Genomic DNA, 25,912 nt, shown 5'->3' on the forward strand with positions numbered 1-25,912 from the left:
TTATCCTTTGTAAACTTCCACCCAGTGTGCCTTTCAAAATGACACCTCTCAAGTAATCATTCCAAAAAGACTTCAGGACCTTCCTAAAGTGTTTAGTACTCTTCCAATGGAGATTTCAGACCAGCTAGGCAGCTCCTCCACTCTGTCCAGAAGCTACTGAATTATAGGTCTTTGCTTGTTTGTTTGTTTTGAGATAGGGTCTCATTGTGTCACCCAGGCTGGAGTACAGAGGTGCGCTGATAGCTTGCAGCAGCAATAGGAGGCTCAAGTGATCCTCTTGCCTCAGCCTCCCAAGAAGCTAGGACTACAGGTGTGCACCACCGTGCTCAGCTAATTAAAAAAAAAAAAAAAATATATATATATATATATATATATATTTGGTAGAGATTGGGCTCTTCTTATGTTGCCCAGGCTGGTCTCAACTGATCCTACTGCCTCTGCCTCCCGAAATGCTGGAATTACAGGTGTGAGTCAACATGCCTGGCCAAGAATTGTTCCATCTGTCAACTCTTCTCCTTCCCTCAACAGAGACTTGCCACCTTCTGAGGGGTCCCTCTAAATCAATACTTTTTTTTTTCTTGTGTGTGTGTGTGTGTGTGTGTGTGTGTGTGTGTGTGTGTGTGTATTGTGTTGGGAGGGAGGGTAGTGGCTGGAACAACTGAGTGGTAAAGTAGAGCTAGAAGGGTGTCAGAAACGAAGGGGAAGGCAGAAAAGTAGAAAAGAAGAGCTTAGGGGACAGGCTAGAGAGAAAAACTCAGACTAGACAGAAAACCACAAAAGGTGAACGAGGTTACTGGTTTTTTTCTTTTTTAGACAGAATCTTGCTCTGTCTTGCCCAGGATGGAGAGCAGTGGCACAATCTCGGCTCACTGCAGCCTCCACCTCCTGGGTTTAAGCAATTCTCCTGTCTCAGTCTCCCGAGTAGCTGGGACTACAGGCATGTGCCACCACACCCAGCTAATTTTGTATTTTTAGTAGAGACAAAGTTTCACTATGTTGGCCAAGCTGGTCTCAAGCTCCTGACCTCAGGTGTGCCACCCGCCTTGGCCTCCCAAAGTGCTGGGATTATAGGCGTGAGCCACCGTGCCCAGCCAATTACTGGTTGTTTCTAAATTAACAGTATTAAACCAATGAAAACACTAGTATTTTCAGCTTAAAAATAGCATGGAATACTAAATATACAAACTAGTACTGCAATCACTAAATGTAAGAATTGAATATTATGGAGGATGAAAATTCATCATGCAAATTTCAACAAAAAACATCACATGTAATTGTTGGATGAGACTGAAATGAACTTTGCTTTTTCCTTTTTTTTTTTGAGACAGGGTCTTGCTCTGTCACCCAGGTTGGAGTGCAGTGGCAGTGTGGTCATTGGCTATTACCTTGAACTTCTGGGCTCAAGTGATCCTCCTGCCTCAGCCTCCCAACTAGCAAGTAGCTGGGACTACAGGCATGTGCCACCATGCCTGATTAAGTTTTTTTTTTATTTTTTGTAGAGATGAGGTCTTGCTATATTGCCCAGGTTGATCTTAACTCCTGGCCTCAAGTAATCCTCCTACCCTAGCCTCCCAAAATGTTGAGATACAGGCATGAGCCACTGTGCCTGGCCTGGAATAAACTTTGAATCAGTTTAAATTACTGTGTGACAAAGTATTAAATAATAAAGACAATGTTAAAGTGAAAACAAAAAATTGTCTATATTGCCAATAAATCAAATTTCAAGTTAATTTTATCAAGATTGATTATATCTTTCTAATAATTAAAAATTTCTATGTTTTATAGAGTATATAATATGTAACTATAGAAGTACATGTACATAATTTGCAAATGAATATGTGCATGCACACACACATATGCAGTCTCATTTTTTTAAGAGTGTTATTTTTTTTAACCAAGTGGCAGAGTGAAAAAGCTTTTGAAAAAAGCAAATGTTAATAAACACTTGGTTGAAGATTATGAGTTCTCTGTTTTAGAATTCCAAACTGTTACTTAGTTGAAAGTAAACAACTTCATCAACAACATATAGACAAAGAACTTGACCTGAAAATTAATTCTCAGGCCCATATATTTTATTATAGATTCTGCTGAAAATAAATTTCAAAATTCTTTTCAATGCAATTTATGTTTTTTTTTTTTTTTAATTTTTTTAAATTTTTTTGAGACGGAGTATTGCTCTGTAGCCCAGGCTGGAGTGCAGTGGCCGGATCTCAGCTCACTGCAAGCTCCGCCTCCCGGGTTCACTCCATTCTCCTGCCTCAGCCTCCCGAGTAGCTGGGACTACAGGCGCCCGCCACCTCGCCCGGCTAGTTTTTTGTATTTTTTAGTAGAGACACGGTTTCCTGCGTGTTAGCCAGGATGGTTTAAGTTCCTGACCTGCGTGATCCAGCGTGGGCCTGCAAGTGCTGGGATTACAGGCGATGCAGCGCCCAGCCAAGCATTTTTTTGAGAGGATGGAGTCGCTCAAATGCACCGTAGGCTGGAATGCGAGTAAAGTCTCGTCACTGCAAGCTCCGCCTCCGGGTTCGCCAATTCTCTACTCAGTCTCGGTAGCTGGGACTATAAACCATACTGGCGGCTAATTTTTGTATTTTTAGTAGGGTGAGTTTCCACTGTTAGCCAGGATGGTTCGATCTCCCACAAACCTCATGATCTACCTGTCTCAGTCTCCCGAAGTGCTGGGATTACAGGCGTGAGCCACCGCGCCCGGCCTGCAATTTATGTTCTTAAATTTTGGTTTTAAAAAACTCCAATAATTTTTTAAAATTCTACTGTGCTAAGAATCTGTTATTTTTATGCCTACAAAATGATCAGTAAAAGAAATGCAAGTTTTGAGTTTTTTTTTTTTTTTTTTTAATAGCAACACTGGAATGAGGCTTAAAGAATTATATAAACAACAGAAACATTTTAACCAGTTAAGATGCTTCCATTTTTCTCTAGGTTGATGTAAATAATAACACCACCACCACCACCACAATTACTCCATTCCATCTTCTATCTAGAAAGAGCAGTTCCAAATGGGAAATGGTGAGTGACATTCCACAAAGGAAAATTAGGAATGTGGAAAAAATTCCCAAGTGAGAAAGTTTTCCAAGCAGCTTCTCCTTTTATCCACTTTATTAGGATGTCAAAATAACTCACAAATTGTCTCAATCTACTTAAGTGCAATAAGTTAAGAGTATTATTAACTTAATATTTTGAAATAAAGAGCATGTCTTAATTATAAATAAAGAGTAACTGCAATGCCATGCCAGCTATTAGTCTCCTTATACAAACCCACCAGAACAATTTCTGGAAAATTAGTAAAATTTTTAGTTTCATAACCCAATTCCCCACGGGAGAAATAAAAGTGGGGAATAAGAAAAATGCTAGGTTAGCATTTTAACTAAAATTTCCTATCCTTAAAAACTAGAAAGACAATGAAAGAAGGCAAAGGTTTCACTATATATATATATAGAGAGAGAGAGAGAGAAAGAGAGAGAGAGAGAGAAAGAGAGAAAGAGAGAGAGAGAGAGAGACATCTTAGTTTTAAAACTGTACATGGATGTGATTCAAACAAAACACGTCTACTCTTTAAACAGATCATCAAAGAAAAACAGACTCTTTCTCCGGCCGGGCGCGGTGGCTCAAGCCTGTAATCCCAGCACTTTGGGAGGCCGAGACGGGCGGATCACGAGGTCAGGAGATCGAGACCATCCTGGCTAACACGGTGAAACCCCGTCTCTACTAAAAAATACAAAAAAAAAACTAGCCGGGCGCAGTGGCGGGCGCCTGTAGTCCCAGCTACTCGGGAGGCTGAGGCAGGAGAATGGCGTGAACCCGGGAGGCGGAGCTTGCAGTGAGCTGAGATCCGGCCACTGCACTCCAGCCTGGGCGGCAGAGCGAGACTCCGTCTCAAAAAAAAAAAAAAAAAAAAACAGACTCTTTCTTGTTCCTTTCCCATATCTTAATGCTATAGGTTTGAATGTGTTCCCTCCAAAATTCAGGCATTGCCAATGTGATGATGTTAAGAGGTGGGGCCTTTAGGAGGTGATTAGGCTGGGAGGGTTCCTCCCTAGTTAAGGCCCTTACAAAAGAGGCTTAGCATAGCATTTGGCTAGCTTATTCTTCAGCTCTTCTGCCATGGATGACACAGCAACAAGGCCTGTGTCAGATCAAATGCCAGTGCCTTGATCTCAGACTTCTCAGCCTCCAGAATTGTGAGAAATAAATTTCTGTTCTTTATAAATTACCCAGTCTCAAGTATTCCTTACAGCAGCACCAAATGGACTAAGGCACTTAAGGAAAGGATTCTATGCATCAAGCCTTAGAAATCCTCATCATGGCTCTCAAGAAAGGTAAACAGACAAAGAGAAATTCTGCTTTACCACTGGACAGACACTATCAACAAATGGTTTACACAAACTGGTCATTCAAAAGATGATGGCTGTATTTTCAATCCAGATGGCAAGTATTGTAGTAGCCTGATCAGAATCTATTGCTAGTCACATTCTGCAGATCAATCCCAGAATAACAGAACAGATAAAGGCAAGAGCTCAAAGTGAAACCTGCCCTGCCAACTGGCTCCTATCAACTAATTTTTATCTATAGGAAACTTTTACAACTAAATATGAGATATTTTAGGAAAAAAAGAAAAAAGTAGTGCTAGAAAGTATATGCTGAAATAAGAACTTTCACACATTGCTAGTAGAAGCATAAGTTGGCACAATCTTTCTAGAAAGCAATTTGCTATATGTATTATGAACCTTAATTGTGTTCATACCCTTTGTTATAATAGTTATAACTTTGAGACTCTATTAGAAAGAAATCAAAATATGATATAAAATTATGTAGAAAGTTGCTAATCACAGCATTTAATTAAAAATGTAAATATCTTAATATTAAAACTGTTAAATTATGTATATTTAAATTTAAGATGATATTTAGAAAGAATTCCTAATATGGAAGAGTGCTTGTAAAACAAATTTCTTCTTCGGCATTTCAGTGAGTCTTAAGGACAATTTTTACTATACAACTTTTTACTGCTGTTTGAAAGCCAGTACTTTCCCCTATCATTCTTAGCTTCGATCTCCAGCCCTATGGTTTATGGCAGTTAAAATCTTTGGATGACCTTGCCAAAGGACTGCAGGTTTGCTTCAGGGTTTAGGAGAGGCTAGGGACTGTTTTGCTGTTTTGTTGTCCAAAGAGCCATATTGGTCAGAACATTTTTATCAGAGTTGTGTGGGTAGACTGAAATTAAGGTGCCTGACCTTTTTATTAACTTCCCCAGAAACAAGGCAAGAGGTATCCCTATAGGTGTCACAGCAGTACGAAGTACAAGTCCCTATGGTTGCTGACATTAGAGTCCTTCTGTGCAGACCAGGGGTTGGTACACTATGGCCTGATAAAAAAAATCCAAGCCCATGTCCTGTTTTCATTAATGTCCTGTTTTCGTAAATAAAATTTTTACTGGAACACAGGCAGGCCCATGCACTTATGTTTCGACTACGGCTACTTCCACTCCACAGTGGCAAAGTTGAGTCCATATGCCTACAAAGCCTAAAGTATTTACTAATGTGTCCTTTATAGAAAAAAATTTGCCAACTCTTGTCCTAGACCATCTTAAGGCCCCCTTAAGGACACAGATCTGGAAGAGAGCCTTCTACTCTCCTCCTTGACGGGCAAAGGAGATGACTGAGGGAGGAACCTACATGCCCTTAACAGATCCATGCCAGGGAGCACCTGAATAGGTTTTTCCTTTAGTAATATTTATAACCAGATGTCCCTAGGTCTCATTCAGCTTAATCCCTTGCAAAATCTACCTCTCACATTTAAAAACAAAAGCCAAACAAACAAACCTCAACCTCAGCCAAAACAACTACAATAAATGTTCTTGCACAGAGCAGCACCTGCACAGAAACCTTCCCAAGGCACCTGGTCATCAATATTACACATGGCCTCATTCCACTCCTGGTACAACCAGAACCTATAACACAGTCACTCACAGGAGTATGATCTGCAGGATTCTTGGTAATGCTACTACAGGATGTGTTCAATTCATGTTTTTCCTAATGAAAAATGAGTTCTAAATATATACATATATAGACTGGGTGTGGTGGCTCATGCTTGTGATCCCAACATGAGGACTGATTGAGGCCAGGAGTTCAAGACCAGCTTGGGGAACACGGCAAGGCCCTTTCTCTACAAAAAATAGTAAAAGCAGCCAGGCATGCCTCTAGGGAGGCTGAGGCAGGAGGACTGCTTGAGCCCAGGAGTTCAAACTGACAAGGTGCTATGATCGTGCCATTGCACTCCAGCATGGGCAATAAAGGGAGGCCATGCCTCAAAAACAAACAAACATGTGTGTGTTTATACATATAAAATCAAGTATTTATCACCCCTTATTTTTCGCTAGGTATCCACCTCCCCCACTGGAGGGTGGAGCTGTGTTTGAGTAAAGTGTCTGGCAAACAGAAGGAACATAATGAATGTTTGTTGACAAAAGAATAGAAGAAGGAAGGAAGGCAGGCAGAAGAGGAAAAGAGGGAGGGAGGGAGGGAAGAAAAATGGCAGGGAGGTGGGGAAGAAGAGAAGAGAGGGAAGGAGGCTGGCAGACAGACAACTAGGGAATAACTGGCAGAAGTAATGATAGCATGTAATATAAATTAAAAATGAAAAGGCAGCACGATAAATTATATATACTATGTGATCTCATCTAAAAACATCATAGAAAAGAAGGCTACGAGTAAATACAGTAAATATACCAAAAGATTTTTTGGTTTGTTTTACAGATGAGTTCTCATGATGTTGCCCAGGTTGGAGTGCAGTGGCTATTCACAGGCATGATCATAGTGCACTGTGGCCTCAAACTCCTCGGCTCAAGGAATCCTCTTGCTTTAGCCTCCTGAGTAGTTGAGACTACCAAGGTAATTTAAACAAGGTTTTAAGAAAATGAGTTTTTCATTTTGTATATACCATTTTTATCCTAAGTCATAGGAATGCCTTATTTTCGGAATAACTTTGTTCTCATTAGAAATGTAGCACATTGTCTACATTTAAGATAATCAAGAAGTTATTGAAGAAAATAAAATCACCTATCAGAAATAACCACTGTTAACATTTTAGTGCATTTTCTAGACACATATATGTGCACACATGTATGAAATTAGTTTCATTTGCTTTCGAACTTCTCATAAAGTAGAATAATACGATATATATTTTTCTGTCTGGCTTCTTTTGCCAACATTATCTTTGTGGCATTCACCCATATTCTGAATGTAGCTATAGTCTGTTCATGTTCATAGCTGTATAACATTCCATTATATAAAAACACAACAATTTACTTATCCATTCCTGTGAGGGATATCTGGGTTTCTTTGGAGCTCTTATAAATCAATTCTAATTTATATTCTCTTACATGTCCCTTACAAAGGGACCTTTGTGCAATGTGCATACATTTTTACTGATTATAAACTCGGTGTATACTCAATGGTAGCAGATAATTACAAACTCATTTCCAAAATGACTCAACTGATACTTACTCTAGTACTATATGAGCATTCCCATTGTTCCACATTCTAGTTAACACTCATTATTGTCACTGATTTCTTAATTTGGGTACTGTAATTACAGAATTTCTATTTGATTCTTCAAAAAAAAAACATTTTCCACAAATTTATTTTTTTTTCATATTTATTTCTAGTCACTGCCAAATTCTCTTATTTTAATTTCCTTGAACATGTTAAAGACAGTTCTTTAAAAGTCTGTTCCTGGTAACTCCATTATCTGGATCACCCGTGAGTCTCTTTCTATTGTGTATTGAGTCTCTTAATTTCCAATCATCTTGTCCTGGTTTCTCTTATGCTTGGCAAGTTTTTAGCAAGTTCCTGACATTCTATATAAAAAAACTGTATGAATGACTTGAAACCTAAGATATTTTCTTTAGAAAGAGTTTATATTGGCTTTGGGAAGTCAGTTTGAGACAGGAGCAATCCTAGATCACCTTAACCCAGTTTAGGGAATTGAGATGAGTTGAAGCTGGCCTTTGGTTCCTGAAAGAAGGTCATTCTATTTCAAATTCACTCACATTTCTAGGCTATAGCCCTTTGGGCTTCCAACCTAAAGTTTATTTGAAGTCTGTCTTAGTGGGCCCTGGAATCCAAATTTTCTTCCTCTAGCCCTGTAGGCTGGCAAAGGCTCTGGTTTTTGTTGTTGTTGTTGTTTTGTTTGTTTGCTTTTCTGAGATGGAGTCTCGCTCTGTCACCCAGGCTGGAGTGCAGTGGTGAGATCTCAGCTCACTGCAGTCTCTACCTCCGAGGTTCAAGCAATTCTCCTACCTCAGCCTCCCGAGTAGCTGGGATTACAGGTGCCTGCCACCACGCCCAGCTAAGTTTTGTATTTTTAGTAGAGACAGGGTTTCACCATGTTGGCCAGACTGGTCTCAAACTCCTGACCTCAGATTATTCACCTGCCTCAGCCTCCCAAGGTGCTGGGATTACAGATGTGAGCCACCACGCCTGGCCAAAGGCTCTATTTTAAGCCTCTCAGCTAATAAACTGGAATTGGCAGATATTCTTGAGGAAACGCTGGGCTCTCCTTTCTGGCTTTGTCTTCTTCCTGATTTAGACCTTGGTATTCTACATTGTCTTATTAGTTGTCATATGTCTTCAAGCATATTTTTAAAAACATTTTGTCAGCTTTTCTAGTTATTCTCAACAACTTGGTCAGCCCAAATTCCTTAATCTGTCATTCACAGATTGATGACTGTACAGCCATCACCATAATCCATTTTAGAACATTTTTACCATCCCAAAAGAAGTCCCAGACTCCATTTTCCCCTTTCCCCAGTCCCTGGAAACTATTAATCTGCTTTCTGTTTCTATGACTTTACCGAATTTAGAAAGTTTATATAAATGGAATCATACAATATGTAGTCTTGTGTGGCTTCTTTCACACAGCATAATGTCTTCAGGTTGATACATATTGTTGTTTATCAGTTGATGGACATTTGAGTTGTTTCCACTTTGACCGTTATGAATGTTAGGAACATTTGTTTACAAGTATTTGTGTAGACATATGTTTTTAATTCTCTGGAAAGATACCCAGAAGTAGAACTGCTAGGTCATATGATAGCTCTGTATTTAACATTCTGAGGAGCTATCAAACTGTTTTCAAAAATGGCTGTACCATTTTTTTTTTTTTTAACTTTTAAGTTCAGGGGTACATGTGCAGGATGTGCCTATGTACATAGGCAAACATGTGTGATGGGGGTTTGTTGTACAGATTATTTCATCACCCAGGCATTAAGCCTAGTATCCATCAGCTGTTTTTCCTGATCCTCTCCCTCCTCCCAACCTCCACCCTCCCATAAGCCCCAGTGTGTGTTGTTCCCCTCTATGTGTCCATGTGTTCTTAATATTTAGCTCCCACTTGTAAGTGAGTACATGTGGTATTTGGTTTTCTCTTCCTCTGTCAGTTTGCTAAGGGTAACAGCCTCTAGCTTCATCCATGTCCCTGCAAAGGACATGATCTCATTCTTTTTTATGGCTGCATAGCGTTGAATGGTATATATGTATCACATTTTCTTTATCCAGTCTATCATTGAGGGGCCTTTTGGTTGATTCCATGTCTTTGCTATTGTAAACAGTGTTGCAGTGAATGTATGTGTACACATATCTTTATAATATAACTATTTATATTCCGTTGGGTATATACCCAGTAATGGGATTGCTGGGTCGAATGGTATTTCTGTCTTCAGATCTTTGAGGAATCGCCACACTATCTTCCGTAATGGCTCAACTAATTTACACTCCCACCAACAATGTATAAGCCTTCCTTTTTCTAAAGAACCTCACCGGCATCTGTTCCTTTTACCTTTTTAATAATAACCATTCTGAGTGGTGTGAGATGGTATCTCATTGTGGTTTTGATTTGCATTTCTCTAATGATTAGTGATGTTGAACTTTTTTTATATGCTTGTTGGCTGCATATATGTCTTCTTTTCAGAAGTGTCTGCCTATTCATTTCTTTGCCCACTTTTTAATGGGGTTGTTTTTTCTTGTAAATTTGTTTAAGTTCCTTATAGTTGCTGGCTATTAGACCTTTGTCAGATATATAGTTTTCTTCCACTCTGTAGGTTGTCTGTTTACTCTATTGATAGTTTCTTTTACTGTGCAGAAGCTCTAGTTTCATTAGGTCCCATTTGTCAATTTTTGCTTCTTGGCAATTTTTTTGGCATCTTTGTCATGAAATCTTTGCCTGTGCCTATGTCCTGAAAGGTACTGCCTAGGTTGTCTTCCAGGGTTTTTATAGTTTTAGGTTTTATATTTAAGTCTTTAATCCATCTTAATTTTTGTATATGGTTAAGGAAAGGGTCCAGTTTCAATTTTCTGTAAATGGCTACTCAGTTATCCCAGCACCATTTATTCAATAGGGAATATTTCCCCATTGCTTGTTTTTGTCAGGTTTGTTGAAGATCAGATAGTTGTAGGTGTACGGTCTTATTTCTGGGTTCTCTATCCTGTTCCATTGGTCTATGTGTCTGTTCTTATATCACTACCATGCTGTTTTAGTTACTGTACTCCTGTAATATAATTTGAAGTTGGATAGCATGATGCCTCCAGCTTTGTTTTTTTTTTTTTGCTTAAGACTGCCTTGGCTATTTGGGCTCTTTTTTGGCTCCATATGTATTTTTTAAAGTTTTTTCTAGTTCTGTGAAGAATGTCAATGATAGTTTAATGGAAATAGCATTGAATCCATAAATTGCTTTGGACAGTATGACCATTTTAATGATATTGGTTCTTCCTATCTATGAGCATGGAATGCTTTTCCATTTGTGTCATCTCTGATTTCTTTGAGCAGTGGTTTGTAGTTCTCCTTGTAGAGATCTTTCACTTCCCTTGTTAGCTGTATTCCTAGGTATTTTATTTTATTTTATTTTATTTTATTTTATTTTATTATTTTGAGATGGAGTCTCACTGTCGCCCAGGCTGGAGTGCAGTGGCATGATCTTGGCTCACTGCAACCTCCACCTCTTGGGTTCAAGTGATTCTCCTGCCTCAGCCTCTTGAGTAGCTGGGACTAGAGGTGCGTGCCACCATGTCTGGCTAATTTTTTATATTTTTAGCAGAGACGATGTTTCACTATGTTAGCCAGGATGGTCTCAATCTCCTGACCTTGTGATCTGCCCGCCTTGGCTTCCCAAAGTGCTGGGATTACAGGCGTGAGCCACTGCACCGGCTGGTATTGTATTTTTTTGTAGCAACTGTGAATGGGAGTTCATTCGAGATTTGGCTCTTGGCTTGACTGTTGTTGGTGTATAGGAATACTAGCAATTTTTGCACATTGATTTTGTATCCTGAGACTTTGTTGAAGTTGCTTATCAGCTTAAGAAGCTTTTGGGCTGAGATGATAGGGTTTTTTAGATATAGGATCATGTCATCTGCAAACAGGGATAGTTTGACTTCCTCTCTTCCTATTTGAATGACCTTTATTTCTTTCTCTTGCCTGATTGCTCTGGCCAGAACTTCCATACCATGTTGAATAGGAGTAGTGAGGGAGGGCATCCTTGTCTTTGTACCATGTTTCAATCCCACCAGCAATGTATGAATGAGGGTATGATCTCTTTTTTTTTTTTTTTTTTTTGAGACAGAGTCTCTCTCTGTTGCCCAGGCTGGAGTGCAGTGCCCGATCTTAGCTCACTGCAAGCTCTGCCTCCCAGGTTCCCGCCATTCTCCTGCCTCAGCCTCCTGAGTAGCTGGGACTACAGGCGCCCGCCACCACGCCTGGCTAATTTTTTTGTATTTTTAGTAGAGACGGGGTTTCACCGTGTTAGCCAGGATAGTCTTGATCTCCTGACCTCGTGATCTGCCTGCCTCTGCCTCCCAAAGTGCTGGGATTACAGGTGTGAGCCACCATGCCCGGCCCGAGGGCATGACCTCTTTAAGCAATTATTTTTAATACCCCATTTACTAGCCTTAATAAAACAGAAAATACATAACTACCTAGAGGCATAATTATTAAAAAATAAAAATAACTCCTACTATAATATAAAAGAGAAACAAATGAAAGTAACATAATGAAATTGTATTTTAATATGTAAATTCCCAGGCATAGCTACACTCAAAGACATAATAAAGAAGACCAATGCTTGCCTCTATTTGAAATTAATAAGACAATTTAAGAGAAGTAAAACTAGAAGCCATTCTGTATATGAAGTATAGGTAAATAAAAAAGCAGAAGTTTTGATAGACATAAATAAAAACTACTGTTATTTTAAAAAGCTAGTGTTAGAATAAGTAATATCAGGTCAGATCTGTATACAGTAAACAAAGATAAAAATAACCTTGGTTGAAGTAGTGATAATATACCAAGATAAACTATAAACTACTGAAGTAGAAAAAATAAGGAAGCATGATGTTCTTGCAAATGAACCAGGCCTTTTTATAAGTATAGCACCAAAACAATTCCCAATATTATTTTATAGAAAACATATCTCCTAACTTAAAATGTTGAGGCATTCATTTATCTTCTAATACTTAAGAGAACTTGGAAAAAGTATCTTGTGACAAGGGAAGAGAGAACAGATTGAAAGAAGAAATATTAAAAGAAGGCATAAAAAAGCAATAGACTTCGGGAACAATTTCAGAATGAGACTAAAAAAAATATCAGGCAAGCCAAAGATGCATAATCTCCATGTGTAATTTTTACACAAATTCCTTATATTTGGCCTGTAGTCAGTCACTGAGCTGTAACAAGACCCTTGCTTTTCATGTGCCTCCATCAATTCAATAATATTTGGTTTTAAGTCTGTTTGTTAAAAGAAGTTTCAAATCTCTTGTTATATACTTGCAATTGGTTTCACTGCTTTTACAGTATGATTATACTATTGCACTAAAACGCTTTTGACTAAATATATATGTGTTACAATATTGGATGTGTTACAATATTGAGCAAACAGAGAACAATGCTAGCCCAACCCTTCATATTATTTCCTCCAAAAAACCCACACTTTTGATTTGGCCCTAAAGAATACCAGTCAAACCCAATGAGGCTCCCTCTTTCTTCAGGCTTCTCTAATACAGTCCCCAACTTACAGCAGTTCAACTTAAGATTTTTTTACTTTATGATGGTTTTATCTGGGTATTAAATGCATTTTCAACTTAGGATATTTTGGCTTACATGGGTTTATCAGGAACACCCCAAAATAAGTGGAGGAGCATCATAATAATAATGAGAGAAGGAGAAAAGATGATAAAGCAAGACCAGCTTCCAGGCAAGTAAACAAATAGTAAAATCAATTAGAACAGAATGATCTAGGAAAGAAAGAAGCCACTTAGGCAAGCAGTTATGGATACAAAAGGGCAATTAAGTAAACAAAACTATCTGAAAAGAGAGGAAGAAAGAAAAATATATAAGGACAATGAATATGAAGGAAAAAAAGGATTCTAATGGGACTAGGAATAAGATCCCAGTCTAACAAAGTTTGTATTTAGATTTTTTTTTTTTTTTTTTGTAGAGATTTGCTAAGTTTTGCATAGGTCTCGCTATGTTGCCCAGGCTGGTCTCAAACTTCTGGCCTCAAGCAATCCACCTGCCTCAGCCTCCCAAAGTGCTGGGATTACAGGTGTAAGCCACTGTGTCTTGCCTGTATTTAGATTTAAGGCATCCCTGACTCTAAGGTCAGGATTTGCTAAACACTCAAGTGTTTAGACAGTTCCTTTGAGGAAAAGTAACAGTGGAAAGTTGGAGAGAAGAGAGGGGGGCCCAAGTGTGAGAGAATGGAAGGGAAAGAGGATGGAGAAGGGTATAAAAGTAATACAACTAGCAAGTTGGCCATCAGCACTAGCCACTGATGAATGACCAAGGTCCTAGTCTATCTGTTTAACACTGATGTCAAGTTCCTCAAAATATAATTTATGCGGCTCTAGAAACCACCCCTCCTGGGAAAACTACTTTTCTGTCTTTTGTTGAACATCTGTATAATCCCAGCTATGAAACCACCAAGCCTCAATTACTTCCAATCACTGTCACTGGGCCAGCATCTATCTACCCTTACCTATTAATAGATAAACTCTTCACTTTGCCTTAGTAAATATCCTTTTACTAGATGTACTAGATTCCCCAAAGGAACTGTCTTTTTGTTAAGTGCTAAGAGGACAATCTGAGATGTGGAGTTAGAGATGTCTTAAATCTAAATATAAACTTGTTAGACTGGGTCTTATTTCCAATCCCATCAGAATCCTTTTATTCTCTCAAATTCTTTGTCCTTATATATTTTTCCTTCTTCCTCTCTCCTAAGACCTCAATTACCAAAAAGAGTCAATTTAGGCTGCTCTACAGTGACAGTATTAGTGACAGGTGAGACAGAAAGACCAATTTACAGATGTACACACTAGAAGACATTCTAAAAAAGAGTGCCGCAGCATACCTAGGTTGTTTGAAGGGCAGTAGGGATGCTGCCTGTATGCACTGGCTTATCAGAACACCTGAAATGTTCTCAGTTAGAAAAATCTTGAAACTTTTGGTTAGGATTTCATATTTACCGGATTCTCCATGTTAAAATGCAAATAGCCATGGAAATGTAATAGACTAGGTCACTGATACATCCAGTTGTTTTCCATTACAATACCAAGCTGACAACAGAACCCTGGCAGGAATAGGACAGATAAGTATTGGTGAATAAGGGCCAGAAGAAAAATATGGTTTACAAAGAATTGCCTAAGGGGTTAAGTCTGAGTGAATTCCTGCCCTGGGTAATACTGGGCATAAAGAGAAGGATATGAAATCCCTAGGCCCTGGGGAAAATGGAAGAGGAAACAGAGATAGAGAAGACTGAAAAACAGGAGAAGCTCAAAAACAAATTAACTATTTCACAATCTGTGTGTAGGCTAACTGGATGGTCAACTTCCCCAGGGCATAGTCTGAGAGCAGCAGCAATCCTGAATATGCAGCAATATCAAGCAATACTGAAAATCAGGTTCTATCTTTGGCTACCAGAAAGTCTGGGAAAAACAGGAAAATAACCTCTTAGACTGGTGCTTGCTAATGGAATGTAGCACATATATCAGGATAGGAGACTTCTAAACCTTTCTGTCCCTCCACTCACATTCCTTATTCCACCCCAAACCAGGGGGAAAATTGGTGGGGGAGGGGAGGTATGCAGAATAAAAAGTAGGCCTGCATAGTTTGAAAAAGACCCCAAATGATTTGACATATATTGTTCCTCTGTAACAACAAGCTTCTTCCTCCACGTAAGTTTAGTTACACCCCAGTTCCACTAAAAGGATAAGCTGAATCATCATACTTTCAGTCCAAAGCAGTTATTAAAATTATGTGATTTTATTGCCACCTAGTGGAAGAGATATAAAACCACAAGCTAAACTGAGGATAAGTAATCTAAATATATACTTGACATACTCTGACAGCCAAAGACAGTTTCTCAAAGTATGGTAGTATGTAAAACGATTGTAAGTAGCATAAGAATAAAGGGTATTTAAACTACTTCGTATTTAATGCAATGTGTATTAGAAAAAAAGCATAAACAACACTTCAAATCCATCGTTTTACAAATCTGTGTTGAGGCTAAATTAACCCTAATTTTAAAAAGTAGATTTTTGGGCCGGGCGCGGTGGCTCAAGCCTGTAATCCCTGCACTTTGGGAGGCCGAGACGGGCGGATCACGAGGTCAGGAGATCGAGATCATCCGGGCTAACATGGTGAAACCCCGTCTCTACTAAAAAAAAAAATACAAAAATCTAGCCGGGCGCGGTGGCGGGCGCCTGTAGTCCCAGCTACTCAGGAGACTGAGGCAGGAGAATGGCGTAAACCTGGGAGGCGGAGCTTGCAGTGAGCTGAGATCCGGCCACCGCACTCCAGCCTGGGCCACAGAGCGAGACTCCGTCTCAGAAAAAAAAAAAGAAAAAAGAAAAAAGAAAAAAGTAGATTTTTGGAGAAACATTCACTTATATCATACAGGTACTACTGAAGATATTGCCAAAGTCATAAGGTAACTCTAAAATGACTACAGTTTTGGAAATAGTTGTCCTAATCTGGTTCTTCAAATGGAAGATAATTTTCCCTCAGTGTAGATGAGTTTTATTTATATATGTAACGTGAAGTAATCCATATTTTAACAAAAATAACAATGAAGGTGCTCACATTTTTTTTTCATTAGTTTGTTTTCCTAAACAAATTATTCCACAAGCAAATTAGCATTTAGTACTGCTAAGTCTCTGTATTTGCCTTTCTTAAAACATGCTTACCTAGGTAGTTATGCCATGATTGTAAATAGCTGATTCCCTCTCATTTCAACAAGTTTCATTATAGAAAATATATTGCCATTTAATCTACCCAGTCGAATAAATTTACGGAGAACTGTTTGAACTCCTGCCAACTTACTGTAATGGAATGCACTTTAATGACTTATGTTCTGTTGTCACAGTGGTCAATTATTTATCATAGAATTTAGAAGTTTCAAGAAAACCCTGAGCATTCAAGTCAGCATTCATTAGTGCTTATATTTACTGACATTGGAATATATAAGAATCGAAATTTTTATTTCATTATCTTTTCCAATGGCCACTATAAATGACAATGATAAATTTCTCATGTGATAAATTTCACATTTCCACCTCTAGTTACAAGAAACACTGAAAAATTAAGTATGTGGGAATGAAAATAGGATTATCAAGATTAGCTTAAACCAACCATCTTTCATCTCTTGGATGAAGACCCACTGTGACTCAAAAAAATAAGGATTCTGTTGACATTAATGAATAGGTAGGGTTGCTGAACAATTATTGGGTGTCTACCTTACAGTATCTGCCACACCATCCCACCTAAAGCACTCAGTTTCCCTCTGAGGGGGCAACCATCTTACAGTTTCCTATTTACTACTCAAAATTTCATTTATACATATTATATTAATTTATTTTTACCCAAATGGTGGCATGCTATACATACTGCTCTCTACTTCAGTTTTTCACTTAACAAAATATGTTGAAGACTTGTTCCATTTTGACATGTAATAAAGCCACCTCCTTCTTTTTAATAGAGGAAAAATATTCCATTGTATAAATGTGCCACAACTTATTTATCCAATCCTGTAAGAAAAGAAATTTTGATTGCTTTTAATCTTTACTATTATGAAAAATACTGCATTACACTACCTTGTGCACATATCATTTTTGACAAAGTGAATTAATGCTTAGAAGTGAAATTACTGATCCATATAAACTTTGGAATAGGCTGCTGGCATTTTAGGGGGAAAATCACATTAAATTTATGGATGAAAATTTGAAGACTATGACATCTTCAGAGTCTTCCCAATGAGAGCAGAATATGCCTCATTTTATTATTTTTATTATATCATATTTTACTGATTCTAATATACACATTTAAACACTTCTAAGTAAGGATGAATCTCATAATCTAGAACACCTTTTCATCACTGCCAGAGTCAGGCGTGGTGACTCACACCTGTAATCGGAACACTTTGGGAGGCTAAGGTGGGAGGCTTGCTTGAGCCCACGAGTTCAAGACCAGCCCAGTCAATGAAGTGAGATGCCATGTCCGCAAAAAATAAATGTAAAAATTAGCCTGGTGCAGTGGTGTGCGCCTGTAGTCCCAGCTACTTGGGAAGCTGAGATGGACAAATTGCTTGAGCCCAGGAGTTCAAGACCACCCCGGTAACATAGCAAGACCCCTTCTCTACAAAATAAAATTTCTTTTTTTCTTTTTTTTTTTGAGACGGAGTCTCGCTCTGCTGCCCAGTGGCCGGATCTCAGCTCACTGCAAGCTCTGCCTCCTGGGTTTAGGCCATTCTCCTGCCTCAGCCTCCCGAGTAGCTGGGACTACAGGCGCCCGCCACTTCGCCCGGCTAGTTTTTTGTATTTTTAGTAGAGACGGGGTTTCACCGTGTTAGCCAGGATGGTCTCGATCTCCTGACCTCGTGATCCGCCCGTCTCGGCCTCCCAAAGTGCTGGGATTACAGGCTTGAGCCACCGCGCCCAGCTCTACAAAATAAAATTTCTAAAAAATTAGCTGGGCACAGTGGTACCCACCTGTAGTCCCAGCTACTCAGGAGGCTGAAGTGGAAGGATTGTTTGAGCCCAGGAGATCAAGGCTACAGCAAGCCATGATTGCACCACATTACAGTGCAGGCTACAGAGCAAGACTCTGTCTCAAAAAAAAAAAAAAAAAAAAAAAAAAAAATCACTGTCAGCAAGTGACAATATAATAGTAGTTATTCCTGATGGCATGACAGGTAACTGCCATCCCTGGTCACGTTAGACAAACCATTAAAAGACCATTTGAGGAAGATAGATGGGTCACGTTGTTGTTAGAAAACCTTTTGTGACATCTTCTGGTAAGATCAGGAAAGTGCAAGCATCAGAACTTAAATGTCAGTGACCTGGAAGAAAATCTTTTCAGGAAATGTTACAGCACCAGGGTTCTTAATGGCACTAAGGACAATTCTGTGTGTATGTGGGGAAAACACCTATTTTGATGACTTTACATCAAAAAATAATTCAGAAGAATCATATTCTAAATGTGAGGTGTCAGTAATACCTTAATCAATATACTTTGTTTCTATTTTCATTTTTATAACTGCATAAGAAATATAGGATAAAATATCACATAAGTCCAAAAGTTCTCCCTTTTCCCTTTCCCCTTTCCTTTCCTGACAGAGTCTTGCTCTGTTACCAGGCTGGAGTGCAGTGGTACGATCTTGGCTCACTACAACCTCTGCCTCTCAGGTTCAAGTGATTATCATGCCTCAGTCTCCCAAATAGCTGGGATAACAAGTGTGCACCACCACACCCAGCTAATTTTTGCACTTTTAGTAGATACGGGGTTTTGCCATGTTGGCCAGGCTAGTCTTGAACTCTTGGTCTCAAGTGATCCACCCACCTCAGCCTCCCAAAGTGTTGGGATTACAGGCATGAGACACTGTGCGTGGCCCAAGAGTTCTTTCAGTAAATACAAAACAAAAACTCTAAGTCCTAAGAGGTTATTGCATCAGAGGTATGGGCAGCAGTTTTCCTTAGTGTTAAATTTTTTTTTAAATGCAATTTATAATCAGTAGCATCTCAGATTTTATGAAATACTCTAAATCTCATTTTATGTCAGAAGCATTTTAGTTTCTCTCATGTAGATTTTACACATTCATGATAAGACCATTTCTATGTATTTTATTTTTTCTTCCATTTTCTCATTGGCAGTCTATTTATTTTTGCCTGTTTTGTAAGCAGCTACTTTATTGAATTCTCTTACTGTTTATAATTTTTTCATGGATTCTTTTGGGTTTTACAGGTATACAATGAAATAAAATTTAAACTCAAATTATTTTAAACCATCTTCTGAAATTTTACCTCGATGAAGGTAAAGATTTTCTACTACTTTTACTCTTCTACCTTGAGCACTTAGCATATTACCTTGCACAAAGCGGGTAATCAATACATATTTGTTAAATGAATTACATTAACGTATCTTACTTTGTAAAGTTACCACAACCCCTCCCCCAACAGAGATGTTGAGTTTAGTGGGGAAAAAAAAAAAATCAAATATAAACCAGCATATAGTATTCCTATTTACTTCTCTCCACATGTACACACACAAATCCTGTAAGAAATCAGATATTTTATAATCAAATCTATACGTGTTTGGTTATAATTAGATGTATTTTAATCATTAAAGACTCTAATTATGAAATAAGTGTTTTATTTTAAATGCTTACCTTTTGGATCTTAGATCTGACGGCTCAAACTGGATATTCATAGGTCCAGGATCTCTTTTATGATCTACCTTAGAGGTGCCAAGATGCCTAGAATCACTATTCATATTTGCCATTTTTCTCACACTCTAAGCACTGAAGAAGTTAGTCCTACACAAAGAAGATAAATAATTTAGTTTAATTTTAAAATATTTTATTATCCATAACTCATAAATATTCATGAATAAGAAACTGGAAAAATACTGGAATTTGCTGAAGATATCTTAATGAGGTATATGCCTGAAATATGTATCAGAAACTTGCTAACCTTAAATGGAGTTATTTCTTATTTTTCAGCTTACTAAAAAATAAGTGGGGCAATTCATTTTCAGTAATAAAACAGATTAGGTTATTTGGACTAATTTTTCCTGCAGGAAAAAAACTAAAAATACTGAATAAAATACTTTTAAAATCTTTAGCTTATTCCCTCATAAGGGAACTACAAAGAAGTCTTCTTAAAATGGACCAGAGGCTATAGTGTCTCACACCTATAATCCCAGCATTTTGAGAGGCTGAGGTAGATTGCTTGAGGCTGGGAGTTTGAGATGAGCCTGGGCAAAAATGGCACAACCTCATCCCCACTAAAAAACAAACAAAAGTAGCTGGGGGTGGTGGCACATGCCTGTAGTCTCAGCTACTTTGGAGGCTGAGGCTGAAGTGGGAGGATTGCTTAAACCCAGGATTTGGAGGCTACAGTGAGCTATGATTGTGCCACTGCACTCCAGCCACCTGGGTGACAGAGTGAGACCCTGTCTCAAAACAAACAAACAAAAAATGACAAAAACCCAAACAAACTGGCCGGGTGGGGTGGCTCATGCCTGTAATCCCAGCACTTTGGGAAGCCAAGGTGGGTGGGTCACTTGAGTTCAGGAGTTTAAAACCAGTATGGCCTACATGGTGAAACCCTATCTCTACCAAAAATATAGAAAAATAGCCAGGTATGGTGGCATGCTCCTGTAATCCCAGTTACTCGGCAGGCTGAGGCAGGAGAATAGCTTGAACCCAGGAGGTGGAGGTTGCAGTGAGCCAAGATCGCACCACTGTACTTCAGCCTGGGCAATAGAGCGAGACTCCATCTCAAAAAAATAAATTAAAAAAACACCCCAAACTACTAACCACAGCATATGTGTGTATGAGCTTTTTTATTACCATAAACTGATAATTTACTACCATAAACTGCACCTCATGAGAATTTGCAAGGAACACTGAAAGCTATGAATGTAATTTAAGATTAACCTGCTTGGTAGCACTTACTTCTAGGTAACCAATAGAAGCAAATGTAAATCTTTCCTGTGAAGACACACCTTCATCGTAGGCCTTAAAGAAGTCCTGCTAACAATCATTTAAGGACAACAAACAGTGAGTCAAAAATAACCTAGCATAGCAGGAAATAAAGTACTATGAGTGAGAACAAGAAACAAAAGCAGAAACAGACCCATGAGAACTTCAACTATAAAAATCAACAGAATAAAAATATAAAACAATATTTCCTATGTTTAAATAAATAACAGAAAAAGTAGACATTTTCAAAAAGTGACTTAGTATGTTTAAATAAGGACCAGAGTGAATTTTTAGGAAAAAAAAAATTCAAGAGCCAAAATTCAACACTCAATGAATGAGTTTAAAAGTTGAAGAGAAAATTAATAACACAGAAGATAAGTCAGAAGAAACTACCTAGAATGTGGCAGAGAGAGAAAAATAAAGGCAGAAAATGTGGAAGGTGTTTAAGAAACATGGAAGATAGAATGAGAAGGTCTAACAAGCATGTAATTGGAGAATCAGAAAGAAAGAAGACAGAAGTAATATCTGTAGAGATAATGGCTGATCATTAAAGGTACCTATCTACAGATTTATGAAATTTAATGAATGTAAGGAATAAATATTATAGGGTTTGAAAAAAATAAGTAGGGCTGGGCACGGTGGCTCACATCTGTAATCCCAACACTTTGGGGGGTCGAGGTGGGCGGATCACTTGAGGTCAGGAGTTTGAGACCTGCATGGCTAACATGGTGAAACACCGTCTCTACTAAAAATATAAAAATTAGCCAGGCGTGGTGGTGGGCACCTGTAATTCCAGCTTCTTGGGAGGCTGTGGTGGGAAAATCGCTTGAACCAGGGAGGCAGAGGTTGCAGTGAGCCAAGATTGCACTACTGCACTCCAGCCTGGTCATCACAGAGTGAGACCCCATCTCAAAAAAATAAAACAAACAAAACAAAACAAAAAGAAAAAAAGAATTAAAATTCCAGACCAAAGGGGGAAAAAAAGTCAGATGAAGGTCTTGGAATTAAAATGTCCAAAGGTCCTTATGTTGTCCAGATCAATATCACACATTGATGTTGTTATTTTAAGGTAACTATTAATAGAAAGCAGTGTATAACCTTACATTTACTAGAGGGGAAAGAAGAAGGATAAAAAATAACTGAACTAAAGGAAGGCAAAAGAGGAGAAAAAATACAAAATAGGTGGGAAAAAGTAAAAAGCACAGGATAAACAAGATCCTCTCATTCTTTCTTCAGCCTATGCTAATCATATCTTTCCTATCACTATACAGAAGCTGTTCTTATTGGCTCACTAAAGACCTCCATGTTGGTAACCCCAAGGGTTATTTTTCAGTCCTTAACTTACTTGACCTATTGGAAATATTTGCCAAAAGGATCACTTTCCTCCTTGATAAGCTGGATTCACTAAGCCTCCAGGTTTTTTCCCTACCTCACTGGTCCCTCCTACTTCTCTGCCTCCTTTGATGCTTTCTCATTTCTCAGATCCCTTTACAGTTGCAGAGTTCCAAGGTTCAGTCTTGATCTATCCTCAATCTCTTGGTAATCTTATGCAGTCTTATGGTTTTACTATCATAGCTTGTGCTGTCCAATACAGTAGCCACTAGTTAGATGTGGCTACTTAAATTAACTAAAACTTAAAAATTCAGTACCTCAGTCACACTAGCTACATTTGATGTGCTCAAAATCCACATATGGCTAGTGGCTACCATATTAGACAGTATAGATATAAACATTTTTCCATCATTGTAGAAAGTTCTGTTGATTTAGGCAATGACAACTTCCACGCTAATATCTCTAGCCTAAACTTCTCTTTTGAATTTCAGACTTGTATATTCAACTGCCTGCTCAACATCTTTAGCTAGATGTAACAGACAACTCAAACCTAACATGTCCAAAACGGGATTTCTGATTTTCTTCCCCCAAAACTACCCCACCTAATGTTTTCCTATTTCAGTTGATAAAATCTCTTTCTACCTGCTCAGGCCAAAATTCTTGGAACCACTCATTACGTCTTTTCCTCACAGTCTACATTCAACCCATTAGGAAATCTTATTGGCTTTTCCTTCAAATATATCCAGAATCTAATCACTATCATTTCTTACCAAGATTACCACAACAGCATTCTAATGGAGCTCCCTGCTTCTATCCTTATCCCCTTACACTCTACACTACACAGCATGTCAAGAGTTGTAGAAAAGGGTAATAAGGAATCTGGCCTTACCCAGCTTGTTGTTAGAATTAAAGGGAGTGCTACTGACACCCAGTGGGTAGAGGTCGGGGATGCTGATGAAATAAACAGGTCTTAACATGTAAAAGCAAAGGATGTAGCTTTATTACTTACCCTGTAAGTTACTATTATTATCCTTATTTTATAGATAAGGATACACAGCAGAGAAGTAACTGATCACAAAGTTAGTAAGTGGCAGAGTTGAAATTAAAAATGAGGTAGTCTAAATCCAGAGCCTGTGCTCTTTACCACTATGGTGTGCTGTCTTTCCTGATCCTTGCCATTTCTTTCTCAGTCCCCTGTATCTTTCACCTTCTTCTGTTTCTTGTTACTGCCCAGACTACACAGCAAGTACAGTTTTATTGTTGCCATATTTGTTTAATGGACTCATATGTCCACTTTTCTTAATTTTCTAAATGTAACATTTATGAAACAGTAGGAAGAAAATAAAGTTTTTGAATCGGAAATCCTGTATCTAACACTCACTACCTGTGTAACTTGGCACTAACCATTTAATCTCCATGAAACTATCTCTGCATCTTCAAAATTAAAAAAAAATTAATGTTCGAGGATTAAATGAGATTACACATATTACATTTGGCATAATTTTTTTTTTTTTTTTTTTTTTTTTGGGACAGGTTCTCACTCTGTCACCCAGGCTGGAGTGCAGCGACATGACCATGGCTCATTGCGGCCGTGACCTCTTGGGCTTCAGTGATCCTCCCACCTCAGTGTGCACCACCATGCCTGGCTAATTTTTTTTTTTTGGTAGAGACGGGGTTTTACTATGTTGCCCAGGCTGGTCTTGAACTGCTGATCTCAAGTCATCTTTTTGCCTCAGCTTTCCAAAATGCTAGGATTAAAGGCATGAGCCACCATGTCTGACTTCATTTAGTACTTTGTAATGGGAAAATAAATGTTCAAATGTATTATCATTCCCATCAAAAACCAAATGAAAACACTTGCTCTTTTTTTTTTTTAAACATAGGCAGCCTCTTGAGGTTTTTCCTTTTTTAAGTGAAAAAAATTCTTCTTTCGTAAAGAACATCTAGGCAAATGATGTCAACTTGCCACTGATTATTATGTGATACAGATGTTGGCAACATGTTCTATTTGCCAAATATGTGCATTTTCTTTTCTCTGTTGCTTTGATTTCCACTTCCCTTTTCTCTTCTGCTTTTCTGCCCAACGTTTAAGCAAGTCAAAGCTCTCTTTAACTTAGTCCTACTAAAGACAAACAAAGTTAAATAAAAATATTAAAGTAGTACCTTACAACAGTAACTTAAAAAAAAGTAAAACCAAAATACCACTATTTCCAAACAAGAAGGGCTTCATTTCTATATCTTATGAAGGGAGTGTGATGGTAAAAATGATGATCTATTTTAAGATGTGACAACTAAAATACTGAGTAATGGTAAACCCCGAACAATATATTCATTCAACAAGTTCTCAACAAGTCCCTACAATATACTGAGGTATTGAAAAACATAGAAAAAAAAATTTAAGTCATGATCCCTACCCTCAATAAAGTTAAAAAAAAAATCATTTATGAAGCCTAGAGAACTCAAGTAACTTGTCCTAAATCACTTGAATAATAAAACATAGTAGGATGCTAATAACCAATTCCCATTTTCAGTTCTTCATTTCACCTTTAGCTCAAATCTACACCAACTGCTAGCCCTAGCTGTCAAATTAGCTTAGTAATAGATCAGTGCAAAATGTATTCTTTTAAGGTAAAAAGAATAAATAAGCTGACTCTTTGAGACATAGATTCATATAATGTATTATACACATTCGAAAATCTATAGCATAAAAATGTTCTTGACTATAAAGTATATTATTCAATAATTGTTATGAAAATCCCACTAAGACGGGACCAACTGAGATAAAGTTACTCATTACTGTTAATTTCATTAAAATAGTTGAGAAGCAAAAAACAAAAGCCTGCTCTTTCTCTTCCTTTACATAATAAAACTGATTAACAATTCAATTGACTTGTTTGGTCTTAAGTTTTAAAACCAAAAGGCAGAATTTTTCAAAATTAACCTTCTAATTTATGACATTAAGATGGAATGAAGTTAGGATTGATGGAATCTGTTAAATTTTCTTAGTTTAAAACTATCAAATTGACTAATTAACTTGAAAAGATGATTCCCCAGATGTAATAAATGAAAACATTCTATATAAATGGGCCTGGCATGGTGGCTCATTCCTGTAATCCCAGTAATTCGGGAGGCTAAGGCAGGAGGACCCTCTGAGGCCAGGAGATTCAGAGTCGAGACCAACCCTGGCAACATGGCAAGACCGTATCTCTACAAAATTTTATATATATATTGCTACTCAGGAGGCTGAGGTGGGAGGACAGTTGGAGCAAGAGGGTTTGAGGTCTCAGTGAGCTATGATCACACCTCTGCAGTCCAGTCTGGGCAGAAGAGTGAGACCTTGTCTCAAAAAATAAAATACAATACAATACCAACAAAAAATATGTTTTAAATTAACCTGGGTGTAGCACCAGAATTAAAAGCTTAGGAAAGAAATAAACATACTGTAGAGAAGTTCCATTTAGAATTGTATTATAGCTTTACAGATTTTTAAAGCATTCTCTCAATTCAAAAAATTAAACATTTTAGAAGTTGAAAAGATGATTGTAG

At 38.0% G+C, this 25,912-nt stretch overlaps 1 protein-coding gene across 11 annotated transcripts in view; it reads right to left on the bottom strand.

Annotated features, from left to right (window-relative positions):
• SLC38A9 (solute carrier family 38 member 9) overlaps window positions 1-25,912 on the bottom strand; it is an 86,761-nt gene that overhangs the window by 52,922 nt on the left and 7,927 nt on the right. For 7 of the 11 annotated variants that reach the window (XR_002522551.1, XM_021939370.1, XM_021939369.1 and 4 more), the window contains one exon: window positions 19,718-19,864. Coding sequence is in view for 6 of the 11 variants with exons in the window: in XM_021939369.1 (XP_021795061.1) it covers window positions 19,718-19,830 (113 nt within the window). In the remaining 5 variants the exon portion in view is untranslated. Of the gene's footprint in view, window positions 1-16,241; window positions 16,910-16,941; window positions 17,082-19,717; window positions 19,865-21,007; window positions 21,086-25,912 lie in introns of those variants that run through there. The other 4 variants (XM_017959555.2, XM_017959558.3, XM_031666166.1 and 1 more) reach the window with 4 other exon arrangements.

This window comes from Papio anubis, chromosome 5 (assembly GCF_008728515.1).
Source record: "Papio anubis isolate 15944 chromosome 5, Panubis1.0, whole genome shotgun sequence".
Lineage (NCBI taxonomy): Eukaryota > Metazoa > Chordata > Mammalia > Primates > Cercopithecidae > Papio > Papio anubis.